Below are 19,700 nucleotides of genomic sequence, written 5' to 3' on the forward strand. Positions count from 1 at the left end.
TAACTCATAAGTATTGATATCATTTAGATCTCGTAGGCTTAGCGTTTGTTGCTCATATGTGCTGAGCGTTGGTTTTCCCTCTTTCTCATGTTCTGAGTTAGGGATGGTTTTTTTGCCTTTTATTGTATCATCTTTCTCTTTATCGAATAAACCGGCAGGGGTCCCCGCCAAACCCCTGCTTACCCATAATTAATTAAAAAAAGAATGTAACATAACCCTTTTTATGTAAATAAAACAGAGCAGAAAACAGAGACTTGAAACTAGCTTTTCTTGCTTAATCAATCGAGTGAAATGGATTACAAATAAATAGACTAGCAACAACTTTAACAAATATAAAATATCTAAAACTACTTCACTAAAGTCTTGGTCTTCCTCCTTTTATTGAAGATAGCAAAAGATTTCATATGATAGCAACAACTTTAACAATCATAACAAACATATACTACTTCACTAAAGTCTTGGTCTTCCTCCGTTTATTCTGACTAAAGATAGCAAAAGATTTCTCATGCAACAGAATCTGAAGGCTCAGTCAACATTCCTTATTTCTTTAGTGAGAAGTTGGTGATGATCTTCAACACTTCCCCTCAGCACCAACTCTCTTTCTATGACACCAAACTTCTTCCTGAATTTCACAAATTTCTTCAAACACAAACCTTTTGTTAATATGTCAGCTATTTGCTCATCTGTATGAACTGATATGAGGGAAATTTCTCCACGAAGAACCTTTTCTCTTATGAAGTGATAATGTATTTCTACATGCTTTGTTCTAGCATGAAACACGGGATTCTCAGCTAGTTTAATTGCACTTTCATTATCACAATAAATACTAACCACACAACAAGTGATTTGATTCAAATCTTTCATCAATTGAACTAGCCATACGCTTTCCTGCGCTGCCATTGCTGCTGCTCGATATTCTGCTTCAGTTGTAGATAGCGATACAGTGGGCTGCCTCTTACTGCACCATGAAATAGCACCGGAACCTAGGCTGAAAATATAACCTGTTGTAGACCTTCGAGTTGAAAGATCTCCAGCGTAATCCGCATCGCAGAACCCAACAATTTCACATTTCTTCCCTGCTTCATAAAGTATACCAAAATTCAATGTTCCTTGAATATACCTTAGAATTCTACGAATTGCATCGAGATGTGGCTTCCTTGGTTTTTGCATGAAACGACTTACAACCCCAACTCCTTGGGCTATGTCAGGCCTAGTTAGAGTTAAATAGATTAAACTCCCTACTAGTTGCCTGTACATGATTGGATCATCTAGTTCCTCTCCATCATCTACCTGAAGCTTTGCATTAATTTCAACTGGGGTTGTAATGGTGTTGCAGCTTGTCATTCCAAATCGATCAAGTAACCTTCTTGCATAACTTTGCTGACCGAGAAATATCCCATGCTTGCTCTGATCCACTTCAAGTCCTAGAAAGTGTTTGAGCTCTCCTAATTCTTTCATTTGAAACCGAATTCCAAGATTTTTTCTGATTCTAGTAATTTCTGCAACATCATTCCCTGTAACTATCAAGTCATCGACATAAACTGAAATGATTGAAGTATTTCCATCAGTGATTCTTACAAATAAACTAGAATCAGATGAGGCTAGTGAATACTCATTTGCTTGCAGAAATTCAGCAATCTTACCATACCAGGCTCGTGGAGCCTGTTTTAAGCCATATAAAGCTTTTCTGAGTTTGCAGACATAGCGTGGGTCTTCTTCAAACCCCTTTGGCTGTTCCATAAGAATTTCTCTATCCAACTCGCCATGTAAAAATGCGTTCTTAACATCCAACTGCCACAATTTCCATGACTGACTTGCAGCTAGAGCGATAAGGACTCGAACAGTAGTAATTTTTGCCACAGGACTGAAAGTTTCATCATAGTCATGACCAAACTGTTGAGAGAAACCTCGAGCCACTAGCCGAGCTTTAAATCTTTCTATTGATCCATCTGTTCTAGTCTTGATTTTGTATACCCATTTGCATGAAATGGGTGTTGCTCCTGTTGGTCGAGGCACAAGATCCCAGGTTTCATTTTCTTTGAGAGCCTGGATTTCTTCAGCCATGGCTTTCTCCCATTCTAATTTTCCTTGAGCTTCTTCGAATGAAATTGGTTCATTGATGTGAACTTCATCATCTATTGTGACTGTCCATGCTGCAGTTAAGGCTGAATTTGCATACCTTGGATTCGGCTTTGGAGTTCGAGATGATCTTCTAGGTTCTGTATTGTCCTCTTCAATTTCTGGTTCGTTCCATTGAGATGGTCTCAACTCTTCTGCTGTTCTGGTTTGATGCACAGCTGTTTGCCATGGGCTAGATGATGTGGTTGCTCGATTGTGTATCTCCTTTTGACAAGATTCAATTGGTTCTTTGTCTATTTGTTCGAGCATAGCATCCGATCCCATCTTTTCAAGTAGCTCTACCTCGAACTCTCTGCTGTCTGGAAGGGTTGCATGCTCTAGTGACCACCACGAAGATGCCTCATCAAAAACAACATTTCTCGAGACATGAGCACGTCCAGTGGATGGATCTACACACCTCCAACCTTTCCTTTCTGAATCGTAACCAGTAAAAATGCATCTAACAGCCTTCTTTTCAAATTTGCTGCGTAAATGATCAGGTACAAATACATAACAAACTGAACCAAAAACACGTAAATGACTTACATTGGGCTTAACACCAGACAATTTTTCAACAGGTGAAATGAAATTGAGCTTTGGTTGAGGAAGACGATTAATAACATATGCAGCGGTCTTCATACATTCAGCCCAAAACCTGGTTGGGACATTTTTTGCATGCATCATGCTTCTACATGCTTCAGCCAAATGTCTGTTTTTCCTTTCTGCTACCCCATTTTGCTGGGGTGTATTGGGGCAAGTAAGTTGTCTGCGTATCCCATGCTCTTTCAGATAGGATGAAAACTCATTTGATGAGAATTCACCTCCATTATCAGATCTTAAACATTTGATTTTATAGCCAAGATCATTTTCTACTTGTTTGTGAAACTCCACAAACATTTTGAATACTTCAAGTTTTTCTTTCAAAAAATATATCCAAACATATCTTGAAAAATCATCTATAAATGTTAATAGATAACTTTTACCTCCAATGGATGGAATTTTCACTTTGCCGAGGACGTCAGAATGCACTAGCTCAAGCGGCTGTTTTGCTTGGAACCCAGATTCGGTGTATGGTAGCTGATGTGCCTTCCCATATTGACATCCAGAACAGACAATGTCAGGTCTAACTTCAAGGTCGGGAAGCCCTCTTACCAATTGCTTTTTCATCATGACTTTCAGCTTCATATATCCAACGTGTGCAAGACGAGAGTGCCATAAATCAACAGTCTCATTTTTTCGAGTTCTATCAACATATGCATCTTGGGCTGTCATAACATAAATTGTTTCTACCCTCTTTCCTTCCATGCAAGGCGTCCCAAAAATCTGCAATTCTTTGTAGATTTTTACATCATTTGGACCAAAGATGACAAAATTACCTGAGTTAGTAATTTGAGATACTGACATCAGGTTCTTCTTCATGTTGGGAACGTGATAAACATCTTTGAGCAGGATATGCTTATTGCTGGATCTTGGAATGCAAGCGGCATCTCCTACATGAGCAATTGGCAATTTTGCATTATTTGCTGTCACTACCATCTTCTTTCCAGTGTACTCTGTCTTTGTGAGGAATTTTTGCCCATCTCCTGTCATATGGTTTGAACAGCCTGAATCAATGATCCAGTCTCTAGAATAGTCTGGTTGATCTGAGACATTTTCCTCCATAGAGCTTGTAGATACCACGTGATTAGAGGCTGTTAAAGCCATCTCAATTAACTCTAACGGTTTTTCATCAGAGATAAGGAGATCTCCCCATCCTTCTAACTGATCTTCATCAATGACAAGAAAATCTGCCCATTCTTCTTCATTGTCCTGAAAATTTTTCTTTTCAGCCACCAAGGATTGGTCTTCAACAATGGAGACAAAATCTGCCCATTCTTCTTCATTGTCCTGAAAATTTTTCTTTTCAGCCACCAAGGATTGGTCTTCAACAATGGAGACAAAGGCGCTCCATTCGTCCTCGCTATTATCATTCTGTTGAACATCATTCGATGTAGCAGAATTTCCTTCTTCAGATTTCTTCTTTGGTGCATAGCAATCCCTGGCAAAATGACCAGGCTTGCCACAGTTGTAGCATGTCCATGTTTTCTTTGAACTTGAGCTTGATTCACGATTTTTGTAAGTTTCCCCTCCTTGAGTGCTCCCTTGCCAAGGCTTTGATTTTGATTTGGGCTTGCTTCCCCGACCTGTGAAGAGTACCTCTTCATTTTCTTTCAAGGATATACCTGCAATTTGTTTTGCCAAACTCTCTTGATTGGCTAGAAGACTTTCCAATTCAAGTAGAGATGGCTGAACTGGCCACCCTTGAATAGCTGTAATGAACCCATTGTATTCGGATTTTAAACCTCGAATAATTATCCTCCGTGTACGTGCATCGGTGATTTTGGATTCTGCATCAAGTTGGGTGATATCATGACAAATACCTTTTACTTTCATGAAGTATTGGGATATTGTCATGTTCCCTTGAGAGACTGATCCAATCTCATTCTCTAGCATCTGGAGTCTTGCATCATTTGTTTTAGAAAACAAAACAGCAAATGACTCCCAGGCTTCCTTAGGCGTCTTGACTTCACGAATATGGCCTAACATATCCTTCTGAATGGTGGCCTTCAGAACAAACAAAGCTTTCCCTGCTTTGATCTTCCACTTACGTGAAGCATCCTGGGAATCGGGTGTGCAGTTGGGAGGGACGGCATCAGCTCCATTCACAACCTCCCAAAGATCTTGACCCTGAAGATACGACTCCAGGCATGACTTCCAGTAGTCATAATTCGTGTTATTTAGCTTCTCGATTCCACCTACTGAATTGGTGAGATCCATGATTGCAGCCAAACAGCAGGTCTTCGATCACAGCTAGATACGATCGCAGCAAACAGCAGGTCTTTAAATCTCCAAAACCTCAGCAACTCTCCCAGAAAATTGCCTCAGCTTTGATACCAATTGTAAATAAAACAGAGCAGAAAACAGAGACTTGAAACTAGCTTTTCTTGCTTAATCAATCGAGTGAAATGGATTACAAATAAATAGACTAGCAACAACTTTAACAAATATAAAATATCTAAAACTACTTCACTAAAGTCTTGGTCTTCCTCCTTTTATTGAAGATAGCAAAAGATTTCATATGATAGCAACAACTTTAACAATCATAACAAACATATACTACTTCACTAAAGTCTTGGTCTTCCTCCGTTTATTCTGACTAAAGATAGCAAAAGATTTCTCATGCAACAGAATCTGAAGGCTCAGTCAACATTCCTTATTTCTTTAGTGAGAAGTTGGTGATGATCTTCAACATTTTATTCTAGTCTTTGAAACCTTTCATCTCTCTCTCTCTCTCTAACATATCCCTTTTATTCTAGTCTCTGAAAGCTTTCATCTCTCTCTAGTAAGGGCTCTCTCCTATATAGTTCCCAGGGGGATCATACAAGCATATTGTAAGAGAGGGACCCATCGTTCCACAGCTAGCTTGCGCACACCCTACCTCTAAGCTCTTCCTCCATACCACCTGAGTATATACACCACATTGACGGTGAGGCGCACACGAGTTACTCGCATGGCTGTAGAACTTCTTCTCATCTACCCAGAACTCGACCGCTTGACTCGGCGTCAATAACCCGCCACTCCAACCTTGGTTTGCACCATACTTGCCCATGATCGAAGACATGCTAGCAATTTCACAATTCTTCTTGTCTCTTTGGTATCTCGTGAGTGAGCTTGCAGTTGCGGTTAGCTTCTGGCTCCATCGAAGCGGCTCTACACCGACGGCGGCTCTCGCTAAGTTGTGATGTCTGAGGAACTCGGTGGGGGCGTTAGGAGCCGAGCCGAGGGCTGAGCCCATGCACATGGCTAGGCCTGCCCAAGCTAGGAAGAGTTGCATGAGGAGGGCCATATTTTATGTGTGTTTTATAACTTGGAGGAACTGGGTCTCATTTATAGACATGGAAGAGAGGAATGTGAGATTCTAAGGTTATTTTCAATTACTAAAGTACCCTTTTTTTTATATTGTATTTACTTGAAGTCATTGGATTGACCATTGATAAAAAGAATTGACACCTATCATAGAGAGCAAATTACCAAAGAGTCCTCTTCTATCAAAGGTTTCACCTTAGATTTGCGTCCAAACAAGGTGTTATAGGTTTAGATTTTGAGGGCATTATGGGTATATGTGGTTTTCAACCATCAAGTTTGTTATCGAAGGTATTACAGCTTTATGCGCCCAATGTTTTGCTAACTCATTTTCCTGGATTCTTTTTAGAAATAAAAAATTTCCTTGTTTTTCTAGAAAAAATATATTCATGGAAGACTATAATGTTTTCCATGGAATATTTTTTTTCCCTAGATCCAAACAGCCCCTTAATTAAGGTTGCACTCGGCAAACATTCTCCACCAGGTTTTTTAATTGGGCATGAATGAGAGAATAACAAAAAAAAAATAGAGGGGAGATTTTAGTAATTTCGCAATGAGGATTTATGAGGTGAACTAGGGCAAAGCATCACACAAACCCTAGATGGGTCAGTAGAAGATGTTTGAAAACAATAGTAAAAGTGTGGTGAAAAAGTGGGTAAATAGCTATATTGACATGAATGGAGGCACGTGAATGTGTTAGTTTTTTTTTAAGATTTTGGGGGGTTTGCTAGGGATCAATGCAGAAAGGCATTTCACAGCTGGCTGTTGCATGTGGGAGCAGCCACAGAGGCAATTTGAGAACATTTTGTCTTATTCATTTAATTCATCCACGGTGGCTGCTCTCACATGCAACTGCCAGTCGCGAAATGCCTTTCTAAAATGGTCCATAGCAAATCCCAGATTTTGGTTTGGTTTATAAAGAAGCCCACATGATGTGCTTTATGATAGTGGCAGTTTTATTGAAGAGCAGTGTTCTTTTTTTTCCCAAAGAAACTTGGGGAGTTAAAGAAGGAATACTAGATGTGGAAAAATAATTCCATCTTCATTTTGATTGTACCAATAAATCATATCCATAGGATGATCCTAACCCTCCAATCTATAGCTGTGTTTTTTTTGTTTGGTGAGTAAGCTGGGGTTAGGCAAGACCCCGACCATAATATATTAGAAAGCAAGAAGATAGTACATAATGGGTGAAGGGCTAAGAAGCCTAGAGGCTAGGCCCAAGGAGCCAGCAGAAAAAGGAAAAGATTACATTCTAGCATAAACCGTGCCCACACTGTCTTTGAGAATAGAGTCTTGAAGCTCCGGAGTGCTCACACTCATACACAAGTCCTCTCCTTTTGCCGGGAAGCCTCTTTTTGCAGATTTCTTTACAATGTCAATTGCGTAAAGAATGTGGGAACTGTTTGGCTGCCTTACCGTGGAAACTGCGAAGAATGTGGGACTTTTCTTCGTTATCTAGTCACATGCTAAAGCTAGATGACGAAGAAAAGTACTAGATGTCCATGCTCTTTCAGTCACACGTGAGCCATCCAAACAGAGCTAGAGGTTTCTCTATTGTGCAGTACCTCTATAGGTCGTAGGATTAGGATCTTATTATGAAAATGATTTCACGGTGCAGCCTATTTACACTGTGGCCCAACAAATGAACGGATTGGATCATCCTATGAAGTGGGCTCATGTAATTTTTGAAAAATACCAGACTTCAGGCACACACACCAAATAAAATCTCCACTAAACCAAAAAAACAGAAACCCCTTCACATCTCACATCTAAGTGATCTAACATAAAGAGTTGTTCTGGGTGGAGATAGAAAGGAGATAGAAATCCGTAGATAAAGTTTTCTCAGGATCGACTATCCTGCTTGGATAATTTTTTCTTGAAATTATCTCATCTGCTATTTACCAATTTATTCAGATAGTATTTTTATCAAGATAAAAAAATCGAGCTGAACGAATGATAGCAAGCCTAAGGATAAAATAAACCTTAGCTTATTCTGCCTACAGAGAATATCCCTAATGGAGATGGGTAATTAGATCATCTATTTTAATACTTAGGGTGTATTCCTCATTACTTCTCATCCTTCTCCTTCTGTTGGGTCAGGCGAAACATGGGAATGGAATCACTTTAGAGCGAGACACTCCATTCTTGCGAATTGAAGATAAAATGATGGAAATACAGATACGATACGTAATACCGAGTGGGAAGACATTGAATTGAGGGTTTTCACTACTATTCAATTATCTTGTGGATAATTTTATGTTCAACATGTGAGATCCCACATCTGAAAGGGAGGAAAATTTTCTAGGCTCTATATGTGGATTCTCCCTCTCCATGTGTAGACACATTTTCAGCATCTCCAAGGGGCAAGCCCCGTGGAGTGGGTCGGGCACTATTAGTGCTGCTGGAAGACAAAACCAGGGAGGATGGCACGTTGGGGTCGGGGCGTCACAAAATGGTATCAGAGTGGGACCTCCCTCTAGTACGTTGTGCCAGTGAGGACATTGGGCCCCAAGGGGGTGGATTGTGAGATCCCGCATCGGAAAATGAGGAAAAGTTCCTGGGTTATTTAGACGTATTTTCAGCATCTCCAAGGGGCGGGGCCCGTGGAGTGGATCGAGCTCAATTAGTGTTGCTGGAAAATTAAACCGGGGAGGGTGGGAAAACCCAAAATGGATAATATTTACATATTGGGGTCAGGGCGTCACACAACAATATGAAATAAGAATTAAAAAAATTATAAAAAAAAATGTAGAAAGCTTTTGATTACAAAATACTCACCAATCAACTGTATCTTAAGAGGTAATGATATGGGTTGAAGTTGTAGAAAGGAAGAAATCTTTGAACGTATCATTTACTAAGGGCTTGTCTATCAATTCCACAAGGAGCTCTACAAGGTTGATGAAAAGATTAAGAAAGAAGACAATGACTTATTGTTTCTTGATTATCTTGCTGGTTCATACAATAATCTAGTGACTATGCTACAGTTTGAGAAGGGTGCAATCAAGCAACAAGAATCACAATGACATTCTTATCATACAAGATTAAAAAGAGGCATAACTAAGATGATAGTTAAGATCATGAATTGGTTGTTTGTGTTAATAATAAAAGAAAGGCCATATGAAAGGGGATTCATAAACTAGAAAGACATGCAATGTTGGCATTGCAATAGCTATGGCCACATTAGGTAGTATTGCCTGAAACATTGTCCAAAATAGGCTAATAAGTTGAAAAATGGTGCTAGAAATATGGTGGTGGCAATAACTTGGCTGGAAGTGTCCTCACAATCTCTCCAAGAAGATTCAATTTTTGAGATGATTGAATTCGCAACTCCTATTGATTTGTTCATATATTCTCCAAGAGAGATTATTTTCATTCCAAGAGAAGTGGGACAAGTTGACTTGCAACATCACATAGATTTATGATCATTTTTATTTTTTTTTGAAATGGTAGAGATTTATGATCATGAAGATCAAAATATTCGATGGAGTATGTTACGAAGTAGAATCAGTTCATAATGTGATTTGATCTTCTTAGAGGGAAGATCGGCCTCTTGATCCACTTCGAGGGAAGGATCAATCCTCTTTTGTGCAAAAAGACACAATTTCTAAGATAGATTTCTTCATTCCTTGATTTCCATTACAGTAGCATGTGCTTATATAAAGCACTTCAAAATAAAAATAGAAAGATGATAAGAATAAAAATAACTAAATAAAGATTATATTAATCTTAATAAGTATTCTAATCTATCAAGCTACTAAATATATCTGTTCTAGTAAGATCTGATCTTATTCTCTAAATAAGAAAGTAATTTATTCCAATCTAAGTGGGACCCATCTAGGCATGTATCATTCCACCCCTCTTGAAATAAACCTTGTCCTCAAGGTTGGAGATTAAGAATTGGTTAGTGAAAAATGAGATCTTGTGTCCCTTTCTTCCTCTCTTCGTCTTGTAATTAGTCATCATTACCTATGTCATCATCAAGAGTTTAGGCGGCTCCATTTTAAAACTGATATCATTGGGCCTTTTGTGAAAGCTCTTTCGTTACGTTTTTTTGCAATGGTCTGGATAGTGATGCACGGATGGCTGTGGGCGAGGATCTTTACGTTGGCGTTGGACGGGCCGATGACATATTTTTTGGCGGCGGACTCGTAGAATTCGAGGACATTGAAAATCAACAGCGATTTTCTTTTGTGGCTTCTTCAGTTTTTCTTCTATCTACTTTCTTCCGCCTTCTTCTTTTCTCCTCTTTTTCTATTTTGCCGCCTCTTTTTTATCGTGCAGGGCTTCCCCATTGTCAAGCTGATTTTTTTAAGCCTTCCGTAAATTATTTTTGTCTTTTCATCATTTCCAAAACAAGTGCTTTGATCTTCTGAAGATCTTCACGTATGGATTCCCAAAAGTCAGAAGGTGCAGCCATGGCGCAAGATCGACGGCTCTGATATCAATTGTTAAAAACCCGAATCGGTTCGTAACGTGATTCAATCTTCTTAGAGGGAAAATCGGCCTCTTGATCCACTTCGAGGGAAGGATCAATCCTCCTTTGTGCAAAAAGACACAATTTCTTAGATAGATTTCTTCATTCCTTGATTTCCATTACAGTAGCATGTGCTTATATAAAGCATTCCAAGATAAATATAGAAAGATCTTATGATAAGAATAAAAATAACTAAATAAAGATTATACTAATCTTAATTAGTATTCTAATCTATCAAGCTACTAAATGTATCAGATCATACTAGATCTGATCTTATTCTCTAAATAAGAAAGTAATTTATTCCAATCTAAGTGGGACCCATCTAGGCACATATCAGAGTAGTATGCACTGTTAGTTGGGTGGGTGTATAAGAATATAGTGTCTCTATTGGCAAGTGTTGACCATGCCTTCTCAATATGGAATTTCTAATGAAGCACAATGTCTCTCTTTATTATGGAAGGCCAACAGTGACAGAAGCAATATAGAAGGTTGAAGCATGCCATATCTCTTAAATATAGAATGCCACTCTAACAATATACAAGGTCGACTCAATAAGGCAACCATGTATATTGTTAGAGTGGCACTCTATATTTAACAGATATGGCATGCTTCAACCTTCTATATTGCTTCCGTCACTATTGGCCTTCCATAATAAAGAGAGACATTGTGCTTCAATAGAAATTCCATAATGAGAAGGCATGGTCAACACTTACCAATACTCTCTTGGTTGGTTGGACTACTCCAAGGGTTACACATGTTCAGTTATGGAAGAACCCATAAAAATCACATACAGCTGTATGGTTGTGATGAAAGAAATAAGATGGTTTGTATCGTGTAGTGGTGAACAGGATGATAGGTAGTGATTCTACTAGCTCGATGGATGATTAAAAATGAAGTGATTTGTGTCTCTTTAGTAGTTGTTGCAGAGGCATATTTTCATGATGCTTATGATGTTGAGGTGTTAGTAGCGACATTACTCTAAGGATTGGACAATGGTATTGCTGCTGATATTGTATCATCTTTCTTTATTGAATATTTTGGTAGGGGTCGGCCTAACCCCAGCTTACCCATAAAAAAATATTTTATACTTGTAGTGGAAGAGCCCGACTTGCACTCTTTGTATATCGATCAGGATCTTTACTTCTTTCTCCCTGCCGAGGCTTTCTTCTTGCTCTAAATCTTGGGGTCTACGTTGAAGACCTTCTTTCCTCTTCTTCTTCTTCTGCTTCTTCAAGCATAGCGAAAAGCAGCCGATTTTCACACTGGTTAACTGCACCACCCCGCAGAGTTCTTTATGGCGTCCCTTACAAAAAAAGAAGAAGAGATTAACAGTAGAGTACGGAGTGGTTGAAGCCAAGACTTTTGATGGTTTCTCTGTTGTGGTCTTGTGGATGTAGACAATCTCATCGAAAAGTAATAAAAGTAATATTGTTGTGCTTGTGCCTTGTTTACAATTTCCATTATATATGCTTAATGTAGATTGTGATAGCCCCACAGACTAGTTTTACACTACAATTTTTAGGGAAATAATATATTCACCCATTTTCTTCCCATGCCACCCCCTTGTAGTGTAAAAAGACCAATCATTAATACACTCCCGGGAAAGAAAAGTGGGCGAATATGTCACTTCCCCAATTATTTTCATCGTTCACATAAAGGCAAGCATGGCGACTTCAATTTTAGCTAACTTTAATGTTGACTAAACTTGAACACATTGAGAACACCAAAACCCAATATTAATTATATATTCAGTAGTTTCTAAACAAATTTAGAGCTGTTTATCACAACTCGTCAAATGTTTAAAAGGAAATGACATATTCTTCCCCTTTTCTTTCCCGGTCCAATCCCTTGTATGGTAAAAGAGTAGTTAGAAATACACTAGTAGGGCTGGCCCCAGAAAGAAAAGGGGGAGAATATATCTCTTCACTATTTAAAACTTGTAAAACCTAGAAACCCAAAAAACTCACTACACACGAAAGTGAGACACCTTGAAACAAGAAAAACTCATAGAAAAAGGTAGAATTATGATTTCCATCATCTCATATGCCTTTTTTAACTCCCCAAGTCAAATTTCTTTAGAATAAAAACACTAGTCCTATATATCTATTATAAAATAGCTGGATGGGGGTTTCACTGTTCACACCCACGTGGACAGCTTCCCCATCTGGCTAATATCCTAGGTGGCATCCTCTTTTGACAGAAAAAATAATAATTTAAAGTCAGATTGCCATTATCAGAAACCTCATAAAATTCGGATTCTGAAATATCATTTCCCTTTTTTACTCACATATGTGGGTGTATGTGAAATCAAGAAGACATATTTTTAGCAGATTTTCCAAAATTTTAGGTGGTAGAGAGAGCATATTTTTAGAGAATTAAAATCAAATTGCTATTATCAGAATTTTTCCTACAAACCTCCTAAAAGTCTGCAGTTTATCAAATTGATATTATCGGATTGTTTCCTAAAAATCTGCCATTTCTAAAACTTAATTAGAGTGCTATTAATTCGAGCGTCATCACATCACAATGCCTCACAATTTTGAGCTTATCTTTTTTGTTTAATTTTTTTTTAAACCTTCACGATTAGATTAGTGAGTTATAATAGAAACGAAATCTCCTTTACCTATATTTTGTTGCTATTAAATTTATCTCTATATACATAGAACGTTTCCATATTTCACTCTTTGTAATAATCAACCTTTCTAAATCCCTTAAAATTAGCACCTCTATCTAATTCTCTCTTGAGGAATTTTGGCAACATTTTAGAGTATTTATACGGTGTGTAAGCTTGCATTTAGGGGCATATGTTTATCCAAAACGTCCATTTGATGGGCCACAATTTAAATAGGTTGTGCCTCAAGAATTTTATGTGCTGGATTATGATATTCCCACACCCACTTGATTTTTATAGTTTTTATAAAACCCAACATTTCCAATAATAATAATAGCTCCTTTAAATGGCATTAATCAATGTTCATATATTGTTCATCATTTCCCTTTTTTACTCACATACGTGGGTGTACGTGCAATCAAGAAGACATATTTTTAGCAGATTTTCCAAAATTTTAGGTGGAAGAGAGAGCATATTTTTAGAGAATTAAAATCAAATTGCTATTATCGAAATTTTTCCAACAAACCTCCTAAAAGTCTGCAGTTTATCAAATTGATATTATCGGATTGTTTCCTAAAAATCTGCCATTTCTAAAAATTAATTGGAGTGTTATTAATTCGGGCGTCATCACATCACCATCCCTCTCTATTTTGAGCATATCTTTTTTGTTTAAGGTTTTTTTTATACCTTCACGATTAGATTAGTGAGTTATAATAGAAACGAAATCTCCTTTACCTATATTTTGTTGCTGTTAAATTTATCTCTATATACATAGAACGTTTCCATATTTGACTCTTCGTAATAATCAACCTTTTTAAATCCGTTAAAATTAGCAACTCTATCTAATTCTCTCTTGAGGAATTTTGGCAACTTTTTAGAGTTTTTATTCGGTGTGTAAGCTTGCATAGTTCAATAATTTTTAGAGTTTTTATACGGTATGTAAGCTTGCATTTAGTGACATGTGTTTATCCAAAACGTCCATTTGATGGGCCACAATGTAAATAGGTTGTGCCTCAAGAATTTTATGGGCTGGATTATGATATTCCCACACCCACTTGATTTTTATAGTTTTTATAAAACCCAACATTTCCAATAATAATAATAGCTCCTTTAAATGGCATTAATCAATGTTTACATATTGTTAAAGACTACCCAACCCATCAAGCAACGTCTCCAAATCTCTCCTCCATTCATACCAAAATTTTAGGTGGTAGAGAGAGCATATTTTTAGAGAATTAAAATCAAATTGCTATATTGGAATTTTTCCTACAAACCTCCTAAAAGTCTGCAGTTTATCAAATTGATATTATCGGATTGTTTACTAAAAATCTACCTTTCTAAAAATTAATTGGAGTGTTATTAATTCAAGCGTCATCACATCACAATCCTTCTCTATTTTGAGCTTATCTTTTTTGTTTAAGTTTTTTTTTTATACCTTCACGATTAGATTAGTGAGTTAAAATAGAAACGAAATCTCCTTTACATATATTTTGTTGCTATTAAATTTAATTGTAGGTTTGTTTTCTTTCTCATAGATGTTGTTTTTTTTTTCTGTGTTGAATAATTGATGGTTTTGAATCTTTTGATTGAGGATTTTGACTTCATATAAAAGTTGACTTGGTGTTGATTTTTTTTTTATTACATGAAAAATAATTGGACTTTAATTTTTTTTCTCCAGTTCTATAAATTTCTCCATATTGTTTATTATACCCAGTTTATTGATTTATGCGTTTTATAAACCCTTAGGTCATGTTTGGTAACCATTAATTTTTTTCATTGAATATTTAATTGGTCAATGGTTGTCAATAAGATTTTCTTTAAATTTCATTTAAGCATAGGATTAAACTCTATGAGTATTGCATGGTCCTCATAGATTTTTTTCAATTGATGGTGGAAGTTTTTTTCAGGGTCAGTAAGTGAAAGAATCTGGAATAATATTTTACACATGTAGATGATTGTGGGGAGGACATTTGTGAAGGATATGATTAGGGCAATGGTTTCTGCATTGCAAACAGTGTAGTGTCGAAAGGTAAATTAAGTATTCACTTTTGAGATTTATATATATATATTTCAAATGGCGGTTTTTAAACTTATATGTATGGTTCAAAATTTACATTTGTTGAGTGTTATTTATTTGCCAAGGTGCATTGATTCTCAACCTCGAGGTCGCAAATTCGATTTAAGCTTACCTACCCCAAAAAAAGGTGCATTGATTCAATTATCTCTTCTTTTGCAGATGTGATGAGATTTAACACCCCCCCTCTCCCCGTGTCCATTGGAATGGATGTGGCTTTCTTTCCATTTACAGGATGGTTGGTTAGTGTGCCTATGCGTTTTTGAAGTTATAATTTGTTGTACTTATGGTTGTATTTGTTCATATTTTTTTTGAAAGGGATGAGTATCTTTTTATTTGGAGTTTGATCAATGATAACATAGGACGATCTTCATCTATTGATTAGAACAGAGCAAATAGTAAGAAAATTTTAAGAACCACTGATTATAGCATATTAACCCATTATAATCTTAATTTTCTATTTAGCTTCATCTATTGATTAACCATGTTTTAATCTTTTGTGTGTCTGCTACTGTGTATATAAGGCTCTGCTGATTGGGTTGAAGGAATTTCTGGAAAAGTTTGGGAGCTCACAAAACTCATATGGGCATAGCTATCCACTCCATATCCCACTGTCAAGCTACCATTAAGCATCCCTCCATCTCGATCCACTCCTATGTAAACACGACGATGCCAATAGAAGTCATCTTTGTCACCCATATTAATTTCACACGTTTTCTAGGGGTGGAACTTTGGTCGGGCTCAACCCGAACCCAACGAGTTCAACCCGATTTTGGCTCAGGTTGGGTTGGCATTTCCTCTGGTTGGGTTGGGGTTGGGAAAAGCCAACCCGATTTAATTTCGGGTGGGTTACGGTGGAGGCCTTGGCGACCCAACCTGATCCCAACCTTCGTCCACTAATTTCTCTTGATTTTCTTTGCGTTATAGCATTTTTCATGTTGGGGTCATTGGGTCGGATTGAGTCGGATTGGCTCAGGTTGAGGGAATGCTATCTTGGGTTGGGTTACGGTTGGCCTCAACCCGATCCAACCTAACCCGAGTTGGACCCGTAATGTTTTCTTCTTTCATTAAATTATAGGGATTATATCTTGGATATACCGTATTCTATGTCCATTCGGATTAATGCTTGCAGGTTCAAGAGGTATTTGTTTTCTTCCCATCCTTTGTAGCTCTTAATGTAACCTACTTAGATGGTATAAATCTGTTTTGTTCTTTCACTATTTCTTTCCACAATCAGTTTTGTTCTTTAATAAACTTCTAATTTCGTTCCAATCTTAATTAACTTCCAAACCGTGCATCGCACGGTTGGTCCCACTAGTATATATAAGTAAAGCAGAATCCTCTAAGCCGTGGTGGTGCCTCGTGGCACCCCCTCTGCGTCCGTTTTAAATTACGCTATAAATTACGTTACAAATCTCTGTAGATTTAAATTACGTTATAAATATCCATAGATTTTTCTCCATAAATTACGTTATAAATCGCGAAAATTCACGTCTAACCTTTCTATACACAGAAGACATAACACAATATTTCCGTGTATGAGGCCTCACTTCTATGACATTATTTCCTAATTTTCACATTATTTCTTGCTTTCACATTATCGTTTCATACCTCCTTAAATTAGGCATGTTGCCCAATTAATTTTCCCTATTAATTTGGGTTTATCGCCACTTTTAATTTGGGATAACTACTAATATGGTAGCTACTAATTTATTATTAGATGGTTTTTCTGGAAAATAGGAAAGGTTGCCTAAAGCATTACAATTTGGCAATTCGGCAACCAAAAGAGCCGTCGTCAGATTTTTTTTCTTCTGACGACGGCTCTCTCTCTCTCTCTCTCTCTCTCTCTCTCTCTCTCACAATTCGGCAACCAAAAGAGCCGTCGTCAGATTGTTTCTCTCCATCTGAACGCACCCTTAATTTCTCAGTTTTATTTTGCATTTGCGTTGAACCTTAGGTCAAATGATGGACCCACAAATGAAGGACTCAATGACATGTGTTGGGTCCCAGATCAGGCTTCTCATCTTATTATTCCCCATATTATTAAAAAGAGTGAAATTATTTTGACCAATTTCTGATGGGTAGAAGTACGGATGGGGACCACTTTTCAAATGATCATAACCATTAGTGGAGGGTCAAGATCACTTTGCTTGAGATCTTTGGTTTAGGACCCATCTGCGGTGGGGCCCGGTAGAGAAATTTTTTTGCTCCATATTAAAATTTTCTTTTTCTCATGCATGGATGCCTGTTCAGGGTGGGACTAACTAAGTGTCATGTGGCACATGTATTTAGTCATAGGGACTGTTGATTCGGTGGGGTCAAGGACAATTAGGCTGCTTGATCAATGGTCTAGAATCAGTCTGAAGAGTGTGGGACCATGGACAATAGGTTTTGATTTTGATTTTGATTTTTGTCCACTATCTCTTTCTCGCCCACGGGTTTGCAATAAAACTATCACCATCATAAAAGCATATCACGTGGGCTTCTTCTTTTATGACTCTCTTACTGCCTCCATTAATGGCAATCAGCTTTTTCGCCCACCCTCTTATCTCACTTTTATTGTTTTCAGCTATATTCCAATGACCCATCTAGGGTTGGTGTGATGCTTTGCCCTAGTTCATCCATAAATTCTCATTGCAAAATTACAAATACCCATTATGCCCTCAAATCTAAAGATACAGTCCCTTGCTTCGACCTAAATTGATGGAGGAGGTAGTTTTTGGTAATTTACAATATAAAAGTAAGGGTACTTTAGTAATTGACAATATCCCAAGAACCAGCTTAGAATCTCATAATCCTCTCTACTAGGGGTGCAAGTTTGGCCCTGTCAGCCCTGACTCGTCCTGAGCCCAAACAGGGTCTGGGCTGGATTTTCATACCCTGAGGGTGGGTCAGGGTTCATTTTTTAGGCCCTAACTCATGGCCGGGTCGGGTTCAGGGTTAATACCTCGGGACCAGGGCCGCACTGAGCCCTATGGGCGGTCAATGAGTTGAGGTTTTTCGTTCCTAGGTCAGGGCCGAGATAGTGGGATATAGGGTTGGGCTAGGGTTTTGAAAAACTCGACCCAACCCAACCCTGTTGCAGCCCTACTCTCTACCTGAAATATATGACCCTCCTCATGCAACTCTTCCTACCTTGGCTAACTTATTTTCATGGATTTTTTTAAAAATCAAAATTTTCTTTAATTTCTATAACAAAAAATATTCTTGGAAGACTCTTTAATTTGTTTTTCTAAGGAATATTTTGTCCAAGATTTTTTTTCCCTAGATCCAACAGCCCCTTAATTAACTCACCATTCTTAGGTGAAAATTTCGATCCAAGATTAACCTTTGAAAACCAACATGATTTTTTACCCCCCAAAAATACCCATTATGCCCTCAAATCTAAAGATTTATTACCTTGCTTCGTCCCAAATCGAACTAAAATCATTGATAAAGGACGTAGTTTTTGGTAATTTAATACTATATGACAGGTGCTCAACTCTTGTAATCAAAGGTCAATCCAATGGCATCATGTAAACACAATATAAAAGTAGGGGTACTTTAGTAATTGACAATATCCCAAGAACCATATTAGAATCTCACTTTCCCTTCAGCCATATGCCTATAAATAAGGCTCCATTCCTCCAAGGTATGGAACACACAAGAAATATGGCCCTCATGCAACTCTTCCTAGCTTGGGCAGCCCTGGCCATGTGCATGGGCTCAGCCCTCGGCTCGCGCCACCGCCTTCTAGACAGTGCGGTGGCTCCTAACGCCACCACAGAGTTCCTCACACACCACAACTTAGCGAGAGCTGCCGTAGGTGTAGAGCCCCTTACATGGAGCCAGAAGCTAGCCACCAGTGCAAGCTTGGAAGTGAGATACCAAAGAGACAAGAAGAATTGCCAAATTGCAGACATGTCTTCGAGTAAGTATGGTGAAAACCAGAGTTGGAGTGGCGGGTTGATGACACCGAGTCAAGCGGTCGAGTTGTGGGTCGATGAGAAGAAGTTCTACAACCATGCTAATAACTCGTGCGAGCCAAACCAGCAATGTGGTGTATATACTCAGGTGGTATGGAGGAAGACTTTAGAGGTAGGGTGTGGACAAGCTAGTTGTGGGAAGATGGGTCCTTCTCTTACTATATGCTTGTATGATCCCCCTGGGAATTATGTAGGAGAGAGCCCTTACTAGAGAGAGAGCTATACATTTTAGTAGATGAAAGCTTTTAAAGACTAGAATAAAAAGTGTTATGTTACATTCTTCTTTTGGGGGTTTCTTGATTTGTTCTTTCAATGATGGATTTAAACAAACTAAATCTATGTCCATTGATTTTCAAGGGTTTAGAACATCTCCCATAAAACAACTGATCAAGGGTGTTGATCATTGCTATTTGGCCAGTCATTGAATTTGTAAAGATCATTTGTTCCATATGTGACCTTAAGCTACCATCTTGCCTCCTAATAACATATCATATAACAACCCTAATCACCATATAATATGTGCGCGTGTGAAGTGGGACAAGACAAATCGGG

At 38.0% G+C, this 19,700-nt stretch overlaps 1 protein-coding gene and 1 pseudogene across 1 annotated transcript; one reads left to right on the forward strand and one right to left on the reverse strand.

Annotated features, from left to right (window-relative positions):
- Nucleotides 1-5,497: 5,497 nt before the first annotated feature.
- Nucleotides 5,498-6,004, reverse strand: LOC143850640 (STS14 protein pseudogene; annotated as a pseudogene).
- Nucleotides 6,005-18,796: 12,792 nt separating this feature from the next.
- On the forward strand, nucleotides 18,797-19,429 carry LOC143851084 (STS14 protein-like). Its single transcript, XM_077360405.1, has one exon. The coding sequence runs from the start codon at nucleotides 18,817-18,819 to the stop codon at nucleotides 19,357-19,359; it is 543 nt and encodes a 180-aa protein (XP_077216520.1). The 5' UTR covers nucleotides 18,797-18,816; the 3' UTR covers nucleotides 19,360-19,429.
- Nucleotides 19,430-19,700: the final 271 nt, after the last annotated feature.

Source organism: Tasmannia lanceolata, unplaced genomic scaffold, assembly GCF_043159265.1.
Source record: "Tasmannia lanceolata isolate RefF3 unplaced genomic scaffold, GAP_Taslan_0.1 ptg000018l, whole genome shotgun sequence".
NCBI lineage: Eukaryota > Viridiplantae > Streptophyta > Magnoliopsida > Canellales > Winteraceae > Tasmannia > Tasmannia lanceolata.

Excerpts from the sequence above, each read along its gene's own strand:
- LOC143851084 (XM_077360405.1), top strand. The coding sequence starts at position 18,817 with ATGGAACACACAAGAAATATGGCCCTCATGCAACTCTTCCTAGCTTGG.